Source organism: Drosophila yakuba, chromosome X (genome assembly GCF_016746365.2).
Source record: "Drosophila yakuba strain Tai18E2 chromosome X, Prin_Dyak_Tai18E2_2.1, whole genome shotgun sequence".
Classification (NCBI taxonomy): Eukaryota; Metazoa; Arthropoda; class Insecta; order Diptera; family Drosophilidae; genus Drosophila; species Drosophila yakuba.
In genome coordinates this window covers 5655914-5672292 of record NC_052526.2, presented here as the reverse complement: position 1 = coordinate 5672292, position 16379 = coordinate 5655914, and the positions used below count along the sequence as shown (strand labels likewise).

The 16379-nt window shown below is 44.8% G+C and overlaps 1 protein-coding gene across 3 annotated transcripts; it reads left to right on the top strand.

Moving 5' to 3' along the window:
- The first annotated feature begins 10997 nt into the window (after positions 1-10997).
- On the top strand, positions 10998-14803 carry LOC6524348 (glycine-rich cell wall structural protein 1.8). 3 transcript variants are annotated; one of them, XM_039377559.2, is made up of 5 exons: positions 10999-11075; positions 11257-11634; positions 12729-12796; positions 12881-13694; positions 13754-14803. In XM_039377559.2, exons 2-5 carry the CDS (start codon positions 11577-11579, stop codon positions 14710-14712), a joined length of 1899 nt encoding a protein of 632 aa, XP_039233493.1. In that variant the 5' UTR covers positions 10999-11075; positions 11257-11576; the 3' UTR covers positions 14713-14803. The 3 variants fall into 3 exon arrangements, with proteins under 3 accessions (XP_015045628.1, XP_039233493.1, XP_039233492.1); XM_015190142.3 differs by having other exon boundaries at positions 10998-11075; positions 12729-13694; XM_039377558.2 differs by lacking the exon at positions 10999-11075 and having other exon boundaries at positions 11248-11634; positions 12729-13694.
- The last annotated feature ends 1576 nt before the right edge of the window (positions 14804-16379 follow it).

Below are 16379 nucleotides of genomic sequence, written 5' to 3'. Positions count from 1 at the left end.
TGTTATTCGCTGCCTGAAAAAATGTGGACTCCGAGTAAGTTATTTGCCGCCCAGCGAGGGTCTCTGGTTTTAGTCTGTTAGTCTGGTGTTTGTGCTGTGTGCCAGGCATAAATAGCACATGGCTATATAGCTATAGCCATGGCCATATATGTTAGAGTGGAGAGTGCAGAGTGGAGTGCCATGGCTATCCCACATGGCTATCTCCCCGCTCGCTGTGTGGATATTGCGTATGTTTACACAGGGCCGCAACCACCGAAAAGGCAGGGCGAGTGGTGCAAATGCGAGTGGTGCGATTGGCAGTGGGTTAGTGGAGTCACTGTCACAGTTACACAGTCACACAGTCACAGCCATGACTGCAGTCACAGTCACAGCCAAAACTAACACCACCATACATGGACACCAGCCGCGTGGAGATGTATCGTTTGTGTGCTTAGTGTAATTTTAACTAATTGCTTAATCAATAAATACATAGTTCAATTACTTTTATGACAGTCCACAAAGAGGATGAGTACATCCATCCTGGGGATTCACCAACTGGATTCACCCGGTATGACTTATATTTCAAACTGTTTATGTTGCACGAAATGCATTTTTTGGAGTATTAGAGATTTTTCCGCTTCTGCTCAGCGAATTTGGTACCAGTTTCGGTTGAAAAGCTTTATATTTATATTACGGGGAAAATATAAACATTTTCGCGAACACTGACTTTAATGAACAGTTCACAAAACTGTCAAAATTTTAAGCTGAGCCTGCCTAATTTTCGCCCCAAGCGTGTTGCCTTTAATTTGGTCATCGTTTCTAGTTTTTTTCTCTTTTCGCGAGGGGTGAACAAGGGGTATGGACCGTGTTTTTTGGGGTGTGAGGAAGTTTTGGTCAAGCTAAGCGGCTTAAAATTTCGAGCACACCAGTTGGCGACGTCAAATGGCTGCCATCAACGGGGATTTTCGGGCCCGCGGACTTACCAATTCAATGAACCCCCTTCTGACACGGGCTCGCGACGAACCTGAATTTCCCGACCCTCGGAAAATTCCCTAACGCCCGTAACACAAGCCTTAGCCAAATGCGATCACACAAAAACCCAATTAAAAAGTTTGCATTTTTATGCCTTAGCCCTGCGGAAAAAAAGAGCGAAGATGTTGCCCCAAAAGGGAAAAGCGAGGAAAATGTTGGGAAAGCGTCGAGGAAAACGCGTGCGGAAAACTGTTTGTCAAATAATTTTTCACAGGCCAATCGAGAGCTTACGCTGGGGATGTGGTATGCTGATAAGGCGGTACAATGATAGAGAGGCAGGAAAAGTGCCGTAAAAGCGGAAAATGGGCCGCCCATTCGGTGGATGGGGCGGGACGGTGCGGCCAGTCGAAGAAAATATAAATACGAAAAATAAATGGAATTGTGACATTTACGCGTTTTGCGAGCTTAGAGTGAGTTAATACTTTGGCACGTAGCGTGGAAAGGCGCGAAAACTGTGGGGAAAATGGTCGGTTGATGGAGAGGGGAAGAGGGGTGGTGTGGTGTGGGAAAGCATCTGTCACCAATACAGCCGGAAAAGCGGGAAACATCTCCAACTTACTTTTCCCAATTTTAATTATTTTTATTCTCATTTTTCTTTCCTTTTTTTTGCTTATTTTATTTCGTATCTTGTTGTATTTTCATTATTTTCTTGCAGTGTTGTTTTTGCCTCGCGCTGCTTGTGTATTTTATTTTTACATTTTTAATTAAAACGCAATTTGCACTTACTTAGAAAATCATTTCGGCTTTTTTGTGTCTGTCTTTCATTGTTTATTTATCTTAACTTGGCTCACTTTGTCGCCGATAGCTTTCGTTTCCTTATTCATTATTTCGCTACGGACTACATTTCTCCTCCCCATTTCACTGAAAGTATCAGAAATCCCCTCGAAGCACAAAAAAAATGTGGGAAAATACGAAATAAATAAATAAAAATAAAGATAAGTTTGTTTAATTATACATAACACCAACGACAACATTGCCACTAGGAAAATTGTTATACGTCCTTAGATGGCTTTTCCATTCTATTCCATTTGGTCATTATTTCCTTGCACTTTCGCACTGGTGGGCGTGGTTTAAAGTTAAAAAAAACTGGCAAATGCAATCGATTGTAGTGGGAGCTGTTTATTACACTGCCGTGGCCATCAAATAATCACAAAAGCCAACAAATTTAATAGCACAGCTCTCCAGTGCCGAAAATGTTGGCCTTTTGATTGTTCGTTTGCCAAAAGTGGCAAAATGTTTGCATAGTGCGAATTCGGCACTGAATGCCAGTGCATAATTAATATCGAGAGTTCGCGCTGTAATCGGGAATGGCGGGCGAAAATACGGAGCTGCGGACGGACCTATCATAATTCTAATATTTGGTTTTTGGTCGGGTCGGTTGGTCCATTGCAATTGGTGGCGCCCCTTTGTTTTGCTGTGTACATAATAAAATATGGTTTATCTCATTGATCTTAGCATGCCCACACGCGGAAAAAATACTTCTAGTTTTAAAATAGGCGTTATAAAATGGTGTTCATTTTGTGAAATTACTTGAATTGGAATTATGTAGTTTATCATTTCTAAGTATGCAAATTATATCAACAAATTTGAAGATCATATCAATAGTTCTATGGTGTACTCACTCTGAAAGTTCGAGAATTCTCTTGACGTGTACTTTTAAACAATGGAAAGTACCAGAGGTAGAGTCCGAGGGAAAGGGTGCCGCTCTTGCTGTTGAAAATGCCCAGGATATCTGGAAAATAGGAAAGGGAGAGGGCTAAGTACGGAAAGCATGATAACAATGGCGCGCACTGTACATAAGAGCACAATAGCTGGATAAACAGGCAGTGGCAAAGCAGAGGGAAATGCAGATCAAAACGCAGAGCATAATTTCAAATGTAAGTCAAAAATGTAAGTTACTGAAGTTAGGAGGAACATTTGAATGCGGTGGTTCCGAAAAATCCAAAAATATTGAATTTTCACATCTATCTATGTCATGCCCTAAAAGCCATTTACTTTGTGTCTATTAAATGCAATTTTCTTTAAAATAATCAGGTGATGTTGCGCCTAAGTCATCACTTCCAACTTAATTTATATCTGTTCTGTGCTCAACTTGCCACCCTCGTAGGGTCGCTTAATCTACTATAACTTATTTTTATCAGCGCCCTGCTTACGGCCGCATTCAAAAATAAATCCCTCTCATAAAGTGCTGATGATTTTCGGGAGGGGAGAGGGAATCATTCGCGAGGCGTTCAAGTCGGCACACAATTTAATTAAAATATGTCAGTGAGTTCCAGCCGCACCCACCACCCCCAAAAACAAGACAAGGCAAGACAAAACAACAATTGTCGCTGGGATAAAATGGCAAATTGAAACATTTTGCAGCCGTGACAGAAACGGGTGACAATTTTGCGACTGGACAGGACGAAGGCCTCCTTTTGGTGTTGCCATAAAACTTTGCAGCCACTTGCTCCACATTTCTCAGGACGCGCCCCTCACCCTTTACCACTCCTGCACCCCTCACCTGCACAAGAGGAACCCCCTTTGTTTTTGCGTTTTTAATTTTGCTTTGTGACAATCTCTCTGTTACTTCTCAGGATCCTGCTCCTCATCCTGCCCCACATCCTGCCATCCTCCCATCCTGCTGCTCATCCATGCTACTTCTTTATTTTTTCGCAATTGTCAACTGCCTGTCAGAAACGCCCCCGTCATCCCCGCCCCATCTGGACTACACCCTTGTGTTGTCTTCATTTGTGCAATTCTTTCTTTTTACTTCGCGTCGCCATTTGATAAGTTTGACAGCGGCTACTTCTCAGCCTCCCCTCGCTGCCGATGTAGATGCAGTGCCACAAAAATCTGAGCTAAAGCTTGTTATTTTGTTATACCTAAATAGAACCGATCCATGCATTACCTAAATAGACAAAATAACAGTCTGAAGCAGTTGAGTTGAAATTTCCAGGTACATTTACAGCGCTGCTTAAAACAATTTTTTCCAGTGCACTCTTCACTTTGTACCCCCCTCTTCGGCACTCTTTCTACTGTGTATTGTTGTGCAAATAAGCAGCGCTCAGGCGTCAAACTGAAAATAAATGAGCCAAAAGTGGTGAGCGGCTAAGGGCCAAAGAAAGTGACAGAGAAAGGGGCCAAAAGGGTGGTGAAAGCGGGGTGAAAGTGTGGTGAAGGAGGGGTAAGAGGGGCCGGGCAGCCAGGGGATTGTGGATGATATTCTTGTTGCTGAAGTGAAAACAAATTAACTATCTCACGCTGGGTTTTTGTTACCAGCCGGAGAATAAGAGCGCTGGCGAGGGAAACAGGGAGTGGGGGAAAGAACTTGCCAGGATGCGGAGACAAAGACGCAATCGCTAGGCGCAGGCAAACACTCGCCGAAATGGCTCCAAGGATTGTCCAAGCTGACAGCTCTGTTTATTCAGCATTACGCTCGAAAAAAATATTCTTGGGGGCAGAGCTACAGTACACGGCACTATTAAAATATGTGGATTCTATTTGCGGGACATAAGGATGCCTGTCAATGTCTCACAGGATAACTGCAGGCACTTTAGGTAATCCACATAGTGTTTACTTGTCCGGTTTGATCTCTTCTGTTAAAGACCGATAAAAGTCCAAAATTAAACTATATAATAAAGCTAATTAATGCATTTTAGCTAAATAGTTTCTTTCTTCATAACTACAGACTTTGCCCTGTAAACTTTATTACGCAAAAGATGTGCATTCCTAAAAAGCTCAGTGTATACTTAGCATCCTGGACACGGCGTTCTTTGCTCGCTCTATCACTTCCATTTCGTTTGTCTTTGCCACTTTGCCTCATTGCTTTGAGCTGTCCGATACTCTATCACCTCAGGAGTCGCTCAGAAACTAAGCATCAAATGTGACACACCAAAGTCGTTAGCTGGTTTTTTGTTTAATTCAATTTACATATTCCTCTAAACGGGTTTTTAGTTGAAGCCAACTAGACAGACATCAATTAGAATGTCACCAGTATCCTCAATGTTTTCATTTATTTTCGTTTGAAGAGCATTTGCCATGTCCATTACGACTTTCTGTTCTCCATTGCTCTCCTTTTGTTGTTTGCTGTCCAATTTCGCTGTTCGCGATTTGGTTTCATTTTGTGCTTTTTTTGGACTGCACCTGTTGATGAGCTGCAAATGAGATTTGGCAAACACTGAGGATGATGAAGCAAGTCCCAAGAACAAGATGATGAGCAAGTCACCAGCTGAAGTGGCGTTTTATGTGCACAATTTTATGCTAATGCCTTGGCATGGAATTAGCAAACAAATCCACGCACAACTTTAAGCCAGTTGACATACACACACAGACACACTCGTTTGGTGGTGGAAAGGGGGGGATGTAGAGTTTTCCAGGAGACACAAAATGGAAAATATGAATGGTGCACTGAGGAAAATTGGACAACAGTGAATAATATGATTGCATACTAGCAGGCAATTTGTGATCTATACTTAATGGATGAAATCAAATCCATTAAAGGCATCTGAGTGAAAGCTTTAAAGTCAGCACGTAACTCTGGTTTAACTAAAGCGGCTATTCAGAAACATTCCCAACTAATTTCTCACCATGTACTACACACACTTTCAACAGAGGAGTACCGACTATGCAAAGGGGATTCTGGGCACGAGGATTCCGACGTGAAGGGGGCTGCAAACTGGGTGGTGGTTAGTAGTAGATGGGAGATGGTGTCACCCATCCAAAAGACGAAGTCGAGTCGCTAAGCCAGTTGGCACCAGTAACAATAACTTAACAGCCAGCAAACAGGGAAAATCTGCTGACGAGCCACTCCCACAGCAGCCCCCCTGATCCCCCTGATCCCCCTTGAGCCCCGCTGACCCCCTTTGACCGCCCACGAATGTAACATTTCAATTGAAAGGATTTACATTCTGTTGTTATGCTTTTCAACATTTTTGTTTTACAGCTAAGGTCGGCCAAAGACAAGTCATAATTGTGTGGTCTGCAGTTTCTGTTTCTGGATTTGAGATCGGGATCGGGATTTAGGGGGATGTCGTTGGCCACCAAGACAACCCCTAAGTGGAGGGTTTGTCATCGAGTTGTCTTCGGCTTCGCTGTGTGGCTGCGGATATTTAAAAGTAATTGGGCAGTTGAGTGATGTCTTAAGGGCGAACAAGTTGAAGCATCTGGAAATGTGAGCAGCGCTGAAACTTAATAGAATGAATAGAGGACTGAGCATGATGTTTCTTTTGTTTTCTGTTTTTCGGAATTTCATAAATAAAACAGACTGCAAGTGCAACTTGCAACAGTCCGACGCCAATCGCACTTAATTTGCGAGTGATTCCGCGATGATTTAGGGGGATCGCTTTCCGACAGCTTCCACGCTCCGTTGGCCATTAATTTGGATGAGCTCGGGTTCAGTTCAGTATGCCCGGGCCCGGATCCGGAATCATCGGAAGTCGACTCGAAAATTTAGCCCCGGGTCGGTCGCTCGACTGATTCACTCATTTATGCAGTTGCTTGTCTAATGGCATTTTAATTGTCTCATGCGAGTTTGCCCGTTTGCCAGTGCCATCATTGGCGTGCGCCACCTAGCGGTGGTGGCAGCCCGCTCCAGTGCCCGCAAAAGTTCCGCCCACAAGTTCGCAACCAGAAGTTTTTATTTCGAAAATAAACTCATTTTAAATACTTTTGCCAACAATTTGCCATAATTTGGCTCATTTCCTACAACACACGACGCTGCCAGCTTTGTCACCAGTGGTGGGGCTTCAGTGGGTTAAAGCGGGGGTTGAAAATGTTTGTGTGGGGAGGGGAGGGGAATGGTTTGGGGGCCAAAGCGGTGACTACTGCAAACTTTTGCGTGTGCTGTGCCAGGGGCGTGGCAGCACCTCCCCCGCCTCCTTTTATTGCTTGCACATTTTGGCATTGTGTGTTAAGTTCTTAAGCGCTCCCAAAAACTTGAGCCCGTGCAGGCAACCCTAAGGCGGCAACCCCACAAGTGCCACGCCCCCCGACTCCCACCCTCCGTCGTATAGAAAATAGTTGAAATGCGACAGTTGCACGTGGCACCGAATCGACTCTGAAGAGACCCTTTGGAACTGCAAAAGATTGTTAGCTACTCCACAAATATTAACATTTGAAGATATCAGCTTGGAGACCATCAAAGAAGCTAATGCTGATTTTAAAACCTTGAATATTATATCTAATTTGTATATTAGTATCTGGAGTCTACAAGATGGCTTTCAAAATGGTTTGACTTCGGCACTGGCACCGTTTTTTTTTTTGAGGTACATTTTCCAGGTGAACTTGCGCCAGCATATGTACGTAAACTTGTTGCGGCGTATTCCAGGGTATCGGGCACAAAAAGTGCCGCCTATGCAGTTATAACAAGTTGGGTGGTGGGTGGTGGTTGGTTTTCGGGTGCAGTTGGCTGCTACTTTATTACAGGGCAAAAACCGAGTCCGGCGGAAGGAGATGGAAGAGACATCTCATTCTTGTCTAAGGCTCCGTCCTTTTTTGGCCTGTTTGCATAATTTCCAAAGAGAAGCAACAATTGGGGGTGTAGGGGGTTAAACAGGAGCAGGAGCTGGTTAAGCACTGAGAAAAATTTGGCATAACTAAGTCAGAATTGCGTGACTTATTGCCCAGCCGGGACCTTGTAGCTTAGCATAACCACAATTCTTTCGAATAAATATTCCTATAAAAATAAAAGTGCTTGCCCGCTAAAACTAAACGTGAAAATATTGTTTTCACTGCAGTTGACTGTGTGGCTTATATATATGTATTGAACCATCTATCCGGCAGACACAAGGGTTCACTTCGGAAGAAGTTGGGAGCACAAGTTGAAAGGAAAAGGGGACAAAAAGGAGCAAGAAACAAAACGCAGGAAAAAGGGAAGGAGTGCCACACAATGGACTCCCTTATGTCTTCAAAAATTACATTTTAAGTTCTGAAATTACAATACAAAATTGAAATATCTTATTTCAGCGCTGCAGTTGGAGGCAATTTTTCATGCGTATTAAGGGGGAAGGGCCAGGACGAAGACCAAGACCAAGACCAAGTATGAAGGACGCAGGACGCAGGACGGAAAGCTAACGAGCCGCATGGCAGACAAAACTTTGCTGAATTTATCAACGAGTGTGTGTTTCTGTATCTTTTGCATTTATGAAAATGTAATAATAACAAAAGACGCAATGCAGACGCGGCAGAAGAAAACTGGAAGCAAACACAGGACGTTCAGGACGAAAACGAAGGGCGGCGGCAACCAGGATGTGCGGCATATGTGTGCGTGGCAACTCTAGACAAACATATGGCTCTCCGAATGCACAATGTATCTGCATCCGCAAGTGCTACTGTATCTCTGTCTGCGTCTGCATCTCGCAAACTTCTGCTAACGAAATTTGCAACTTAAAAAATTTGTCAAAACAAATTATCATAAAATGCTCATCAGTTAACGGAAAGAAGAAAGTATCGTGTGAAAAGAACACAAAAAAGAGCAATGCATTGTGTACTTAAGATAAAAACTTCCTTTAAAAAAATATTAATTACTTGATTTATTCAAGTCAAATATGGGCCTACCGAAGTAAACTATACAGGGGAGTTCGTCCTGCAATTTAACAAAGTTCATTTCATCTGAGCATTAAATTGTTTTTAAATCCACATTTGCTTACTTCCTTTCATCCAGTCTTGTGAATGCTGTCAAGTTCAGCTTTGCTTAGAAATTCTATTTAGGGCATTAGCTGGGAATGTTATTAAATCGAACTTGCCCCGAAAGCGAAAGCACTTACACGCAGCACATAAGTGAATTCAAATAAGAACGCCGTGTGTGGCGTTCCGTTCGCCCCTGATCGCTGCCCCTTTCGTTTTGCCCCACATGAGTGTGTGTTCCCACTTGAAAGCAAATAAAACTCCAATTAGCAGCACAAATCAGAGTCAGACAGTTTCGTTCGAAGGACAAGTGGCATCAAGAACGAGCATCGGGAGGAAATGGAAGCCGTAACCAGAAACCAGAGACCAAACCGAACCAAGCCAAGCCAAACCAAAAATAAAATATAAAAAAAGTTACAAAAAGTTAAAGCCGCGTGTCCAGAAAAGTTGTGGGCATTAAATTGATAGAAAACGAGGGGTAAACAACAAACGAGGGGGGAGCAAAAACAAAATAATTGGAACGGGTACTTTCGGGGGGCTTGAGAGTTTGCTGCGATATTTTGCCTTTGATAGAAAAACAATTTTTCTACTCCATTTCACGCGTTCAAGGCAGAACCATAAAAGCTGGCCAGAAAGAGAGAGAGGGGCACTCAGTCAGAAAGAGAGGGGGCTAGATGTGGGAATCGTCAGCGTAAAGATGCCGCCAGACCGATAAACGCTAGAAATGAAATAACAATAAAAACCAATTTTTATATCGAACACCGAACTAAAGTTTAGTCCTCTCTCTCTCTCTTGCTATCGCTCACCCCCACTCACATACTCGCCTCTTCTCTTTCTCTCAGGGGAAAGTTGTGCGTGTGTGTGTGTGTGAGTGCTGACCCAATTTACTATGACCTCGTTCTTGCTACCGTTCGCTGGTTTCTTGCAGTGTAATTTTCGATTTGCAAACATATCAGACAGACAATAGACGGCACGCATATTTAGCAATCTATACTTAATATATTTTAGTTTCAGATTCAAATATATGAAAAAACGTCCAACTATGTGTTGAATGAAGTGTTTCGAAAATAATGATTATTTCATATTTTAAAAACTATACCCACCCATGTACAAAATGTAAATCCCATCGACTTGCGTGTCATTAGCAACTCAATTATTCATAAAGGGAAGAGGAACGCCCGAAACACATATAAGTATCTATAAGTTCATTAGTAGGAACCTGCTGGCTCAAATTTATTCCACACACTCGCACACGTTGTTCTTAGGACGGGTTTTTTTTTAGCCCCTTCTACCCGAAAACTCGCTAAAAACTTTTGTCAATAAAAGAAATCATCAACAAAACTAAAAAAAAGAGTTACGAGTTAAGACGGGTTTTTGTCGATGCCTCCATTTGTTTGCCTGTTTGCTGACCACATGAAGAGGCTGCTGTTTTTTTTTTGTTGTCTTTTCGGGAGGGGGCTTAAGCACAAGTGCCCGAAAAGAGGGTGGCAGATGTCTAAAAAAAGGGGTAAGAGCGGGAAACGTGGCGCCTGAGTCCAATTGACCTACAGCGCGTTCATTTGAAGTTTAAAAACTGACCATGAAGTCGCAGATGCTTAGCGGAAACCAAAACCGAAACTATGCGCATTCATATGAATCCCCAGACTTGTGCTGAGGTCGTTGATGGGATTTACCCAGAAAAATAAAGAGTCATTCAGAATATTTAATAAGTCGTCTGCAATAAAGTTTTAATTGTTGAATGTTTGAGTAGGATTTCTTCAAACGCGACATTAGCAATTTGTTTACATATATTCTAAATAAGACACAAATTTGATTCGAAATCAAAATATTTAACTATAATGTAAAACACTATATAGTTTATAATATAAGTATATCAATAAATCCATGTCTTTTGGGATTATTAAAAACACGTTCTAGCATTTGTTTATAAAAATATTTGTAACTCTATATGCCAGTTCAAGAGATGGTCTTGCTTAAAGTATCTGTTATCTATTATCTAGACGAAATTTTACCGCTTTGCTTTCTCTGTTCGGTTGCAGAGCCTTAAGGTATTCAAATATATGCCTGGATAATCAGTAAGCCTTTCTCCGCGTGCCAAAAATCCCCCGCGAAAGAGAAAACCTCTAATGATGCGGGAACCCTTTTCAAAATTATAGCCCATTTGAACTTGTGATCGAAATAGGAAAAAACCGACATCGAGAGATGATCAGTGTTTGTTTATTGTTCCCCCTCAAAAACGAGTTAAACGTGAATTTTGTTTTTTTTTTTTCGGGGGTTTGTCGCATCGAACAATAGGCAATATAGACGGTTTGGGTATCAAGGCGGGCGTTAATTATTGATTAGTTTAAAGCCCGATTAACAAACCGGCAACGGGCTTAGAACGAAACGAAACGTCCGACGTCCAACAACTTCCAACGCGCTCTCCCAAACGCGTATAAAAACAAGAAAAAATCTTAAAGGTACACGGAAAAAAAGTTGTTAATTCTTGCTTGTTTGTTAAGACCGTTATAGAAGTGAAGAGTGTGAAAAATATACATACATTGTTTTGAAGTTAATATTAAATGTTTAAATGAACGGCTGTCAAGTATAGCATGGATGAGGCAGTACTTTTTACCGAATAAGGTATCTATTTTTTTCCAGTGCATTAAGAGAAGAGCTACGGACAAGAACTAGTGGAACAGCAAACTGAACAACGACACCGCAAAAAACACGGCGGAGAGACAATAAAAGTCGCCCAGCTGCCAAAAAGGCGCTCATTGCGTGCGGTGTTTTCGCAACGGCAACGGAAAATTAGCCACCCGGTTGCGGTGCGAGCGAGACAGCGAGTGTACGGTAACGGAATACGGATTTTCAGAGTGCGGGAAAGTACGAAAAATACGGGAAAACACCAGGACCGGAGAACCGGAGGCAGGAGCACAAAGAACGCAGAACGGAGAACGAAGTAGGGATACGGAGCCAGGATGCGACACGCATTTGTTGGATTAATTGTGTGCTGGCTGGCAGTTTGTCAACCGCAAGGTAAATATTTTTGGAATACGCCATGGCGGCGGGAATCGGGCATACACAGGATAATGACAGGATATATACCCCACGCACACACGGATACAAGCACACATACTCGGTGCCTTTGTTATTACAGCAATAATTGCAAAATTATCGCTGGATTTTGCGCCTACGTGCGTTGCATTGTCAACAGAAACAGAAAAACAGAGCAATGTGTGTTCGTTCAATGTGTTGTTCAAAAGCAGAAAGGGATAGTAATATGAGGGACAAAAGAGATGGATGTATGAAGTAGAAGGGTGGAGGGGGACTAAAGGCTTATTCATGTTATAACTGCCTTTTAAGTCGTATTATTGGGAATCAGCGGATTGCACACACTACATATCCACATCAGCGCATGATAGTAGATTTTCGCGACTTAAATCCTTAAGGTTGCATATAAATCGATATTCTAAATGGGAAGCAATGACTAGCTTGATAAGTATTTCAAAATGTACCATTCACTATTTAAAACATTTGGCGAAAGAGCCAGAGAAGCCAGAAGAGTTCCCCACTTGTTTCTGCCAATGCCTGTTGCTGGATACTTTTGACATAAACAATATCGTTGAGATAAACACTGAAAACCAGTTAGAGATCATCCCCACTTTCATCTCTTTTTGGCAACTAGCCATCTCATTCGTTTCTGTGCAATCTAACAAATATAAAAGCGAACAATACTCGAAAAGTGGAATAAAATAAAATGTGTGGAACAAGTTTTGCGAGAAGATTATAAATGCATGGCATTCGGGGACTGGTGTTTACTTTTGACTGCTGTCAGGGCAACTTGTGTAACTTTCTACTGATGTTTGTTACCACTTTTTTACGTTCGCTTTAGTTGCAAGCTATTTTCGCCCTTCTGAAATGTCAGACAATCGCATGATACCCAAAACCGATTACCATCTGGGGGGACAACACCGCGTATGAACAACAATTATTACTTTTACGCACTGGTATACAAAGAAATTCTATTGGGCAAGCCTGAGTCATTATCCTACGTCTCCATCCATTATTAAGGAAAATTAGTTTCTCTTTAAACAAATATCTTTAAACTCTACTCACTAACTTGCTTTTAGCTGAGGCGCAGTTCGGCGGCTTTGGATTCCAGCCACAGTTCGCCTACCAGCAGCCGCAGTTCCAACAGGTATACCGCCAACCGCAGTTCCAACCGCAGGCTTATCGCCAACCACAGGCTTACCAACAACAACCTCTGGTTTATTACCAACAGCCCCAGCAGCCACAACAGCTCCGCCAGCGGCAGGGATCCGTTTCCAAGGCGAACACGAATGCCTACGAGCGTCAGGTAGACTTTGGCAACAATCTTGAGTACACCCAGGGTCTGTCCAATTCCCGGGCGGTTACCAAGCAGAATGGCCAGCGGGTGGTGACCAACAGCCAGGCCCAGACGAGGGATGTCGACCTGGGCGGTCTGCAGCTGGGCAACACCCTGACCAGGACCAGGACGAACGCCAATGGCCAGGTGTCGCAGGGCGTTGCCGATCAGTTGCGTATCGGAAACGTGGGACTCGGAGCCTCGCTGTCGCCTCAGAATCTGCAGAATGGTTTCGGACTGCAGCGCGGTGCCGATGGAGACCTTCGCCTGGGCTTGGGTTTCCTCAACCTGGACCTGGACCGCAACGTGGCCAACTCGAACACCCTAGCGGAGGCACAAGTTAATGCCAAGGGCAAGGGGGCCAGGGCTGGATCGAACAGCAACTCCCAGTCAAACACCCAGCACTTCGGCGGCGTCACCGTCACCGACACGCGCGCCAACTCGAATGCTTTCGGTAAGACGCGTAGAGGACAGACCTCGGCCACCACTGGCGGCTTCGGCGGCAATGCGGCCACCAATGGCCAGAGTTTCGGTGGTCCCTTCCAGCGGGTGGTGCGCCAGAACAGGCGGCCCAAGCGGAAGGCCCAGTTCGTGCCCTTCGGGTATCCTGGAGGTGGTTTCGGCCCTGGTCCCATTGGCTTCGGTCTCTTGGAAAGGCCGAGGAGGCAGTTTGGCAGGCCGGGCTTCGGTGGTCCAGGATTTGGAGGAGGTAAGTTTCCTAATCCGATCATACTAAAACTGTGTTATTAAAAACCTACATATTCCCAGAATACGGGGGCGGACCTGAGTTTGGAGGACCTGGTTTCGGAGGACCTGAATTTGGAGGACCCGGAGGACCTGGAGGACCCGGAGGATTCGAGCAGGAGTTCTACGAGCCCGAACGGCAGCACCACAAAAACAAGGGCAACAAGAACCAGGCGCATGGCAATGCGAATGCCCATGGTGGACCCGGATTCAACCAGCAGGCCTCGACCAATAACCACGCCAGCAACGGAAACACGGGAAGCAGTTCCATCAGCTCCAATTTGGCCCAGGACGGCAGCAGTGGCCAGGTGAGCTCGGCCAACACAAACACCCATCAGGGCCAAACGGCGAACGGTGGCTACCAGAGTGACCAGAACTCGCAAAGCCAGGCGCTCAACTTCCGGCCGGGTCAGCAGCAGGCCTCCAGTGCGAATGCGAACACCCAGCACACCCAGCAGGGCAACCGCGACACCTATTCCTCAAACAGTGGATCTACCTCCACGAACAACAACAAGTTTGGTTCCGAGACGAACACGGCCAACACGAACTCGCAGGTGGTCAAGGATGGCAATAGCCAGGATGCAACCAGCGATTCGAACAGCCAGAGCATCTTCCAAGGCAACAATGGCCAGGGAGACGCCTCCGCCCAGACGAATGCGCAGACGAGCAGCCAGCAGGGTCCCGGAGGATATATCAGCAACTCGGCCTCCAGCAGCGCCACTGCCACCGCCCAGAATGGACAATCGGCCAATGCGAATGCGAACGCGAATGCGGGCGGAGGACCAGGTGGTGCGGGAGCAGGAGCCAATGCTGGCGGATTTGGAGGTGGTGCTGGCGCCAATTCCGGTGCCAATAGCGGTGGCGGCGGTGCTGGAGCGAATGCTGGTGCCAATGGTGGTTTCGGAGGCTTCGGCGGCGGCGGTGCCAATGCGAACAGCAATGCCTTCGGTGGCTTCGGAGGATTCGGATTCTACGGACGTTAGTTTTAGACATTATTTCTCTAAAGATTCACCCAACTTTTTTTTGTCACCCCACGAAAAGCACACAAATAAATATGCATTTCGTTAATTTAAACTCCACAAGTACGCACTGTATATCAGGGAACGACTATCTAATCTAGCACGTGCACTTTCACGTTTTATATGTCTACTTCTTTTATCTGCGTTTAGCACATTGATGTAGAAGGTATAAGGTCTGGCACATATCGGTTGTCCAACTGACGAACACCTCTTATATTTGCCCATGTCTATTCAAATCTCCAGTTCGCCAACGTGCCCAGCAAAAGATTCGCTTGCAGCGCTGGCAGCCACGCCCCTCGAACGGAACTTCCTCCAGGAGCACCTCGACCAACGAAAACTTTGAGTATGTGTACTTCAATCGCTCGTCGTCGCGCCTCGAAGATCTGCAGCCTGAAAATGCCGATGGCTCTGGCCGGGATTTAGAAGTGGCTAGGACACCGTTGAATACTTCGGTTGATGAGTTCGGACCGTACGATAGTAGCCAGCGTCAGGGACGCACCTTCAGCGTGATCTACGACTGGATCAGCGGACTGTTCAACTCTTGCGTGTCACCCTGCACCTTGGAGGCTTTCCAAAAGCAGACTTGCTGCGAAACATACGTGGTGGACCCCTCGTATCCACCACCCCCACCTCCTCCTCCCCCACCACCACCTCCACAGACATGCTGTGGTCCGGTGAGACCACCCTACCCCCCGCCAGGCCGACCCCTTCCCGCACCACCACCGCCGCCACCCGTGCCCTACCCCTACCCACCGATCTATCCCAACAAGAAGACGCCCGTGGTGGTGGTGGCCACGCCAATCAATTGCTGTACAGTGTGCACCTATACGTACTACGGACCTCCGCCCTGTGGGCGGTTTTACAACAACAACACCAGCAGCAGCAGCGACGGCAAGAAGGTCACCATCTACGTGCCACCACCCTACTATGGTCGCTAAAACAAGCAGACCAAACCATAGTTCATAGTTCGCTCATTGCACGAAACTTTTATTTTTAAGCATTTTTTTCGACAATAAAACATGTTTTCTATCCTAATATACAATTCGTGATCATTTAACTGTAATATTGAAATGAATTTCCGCTAAACGGACAAATTTTAAAAGCCCCAAAAGTATGCTCGAGTAATCAAAAGAACATATTCCGTTTTGTACTTTTGTGAAGATTTCAAGGAATGAGATTAATTGCATATACAGCAGTGGAAAATTCTGCGAAATTGCCATTTTAAATATCGAAGAAATCAAGATTTCACGTTAAACTTCTTTAAGTGAAAGCAGAGAAGGGCCTAACCAAAGTTTAAAGCGGAAGGCCTTTGAATGTGGCAATATTTTTACCGTATGTCTGGCCCATAGGGTCCTTTGTTTTGTTTGCTTTTCGCCTGGCTAATTCGGAAAGCGCTTGCATAATCTCCGTGGGATGGGGCTTTGTTGCTTGGGGGAATCCTGTCAAAAATGCGGCAAATAAGACACACAAGGGCAAACGGGGGCGGAGTGTGGCGGAGTGTGTACATAGGTAAATGCACTACCAAAGAAATAAAGTTTTGATACCCTGCTACAACTAAAAAGTTCTAAATTCCCAGCAGTTGTTTCCTATGAAACTGAACTGTGCATTGACTATGGTTCTTATTACCATTC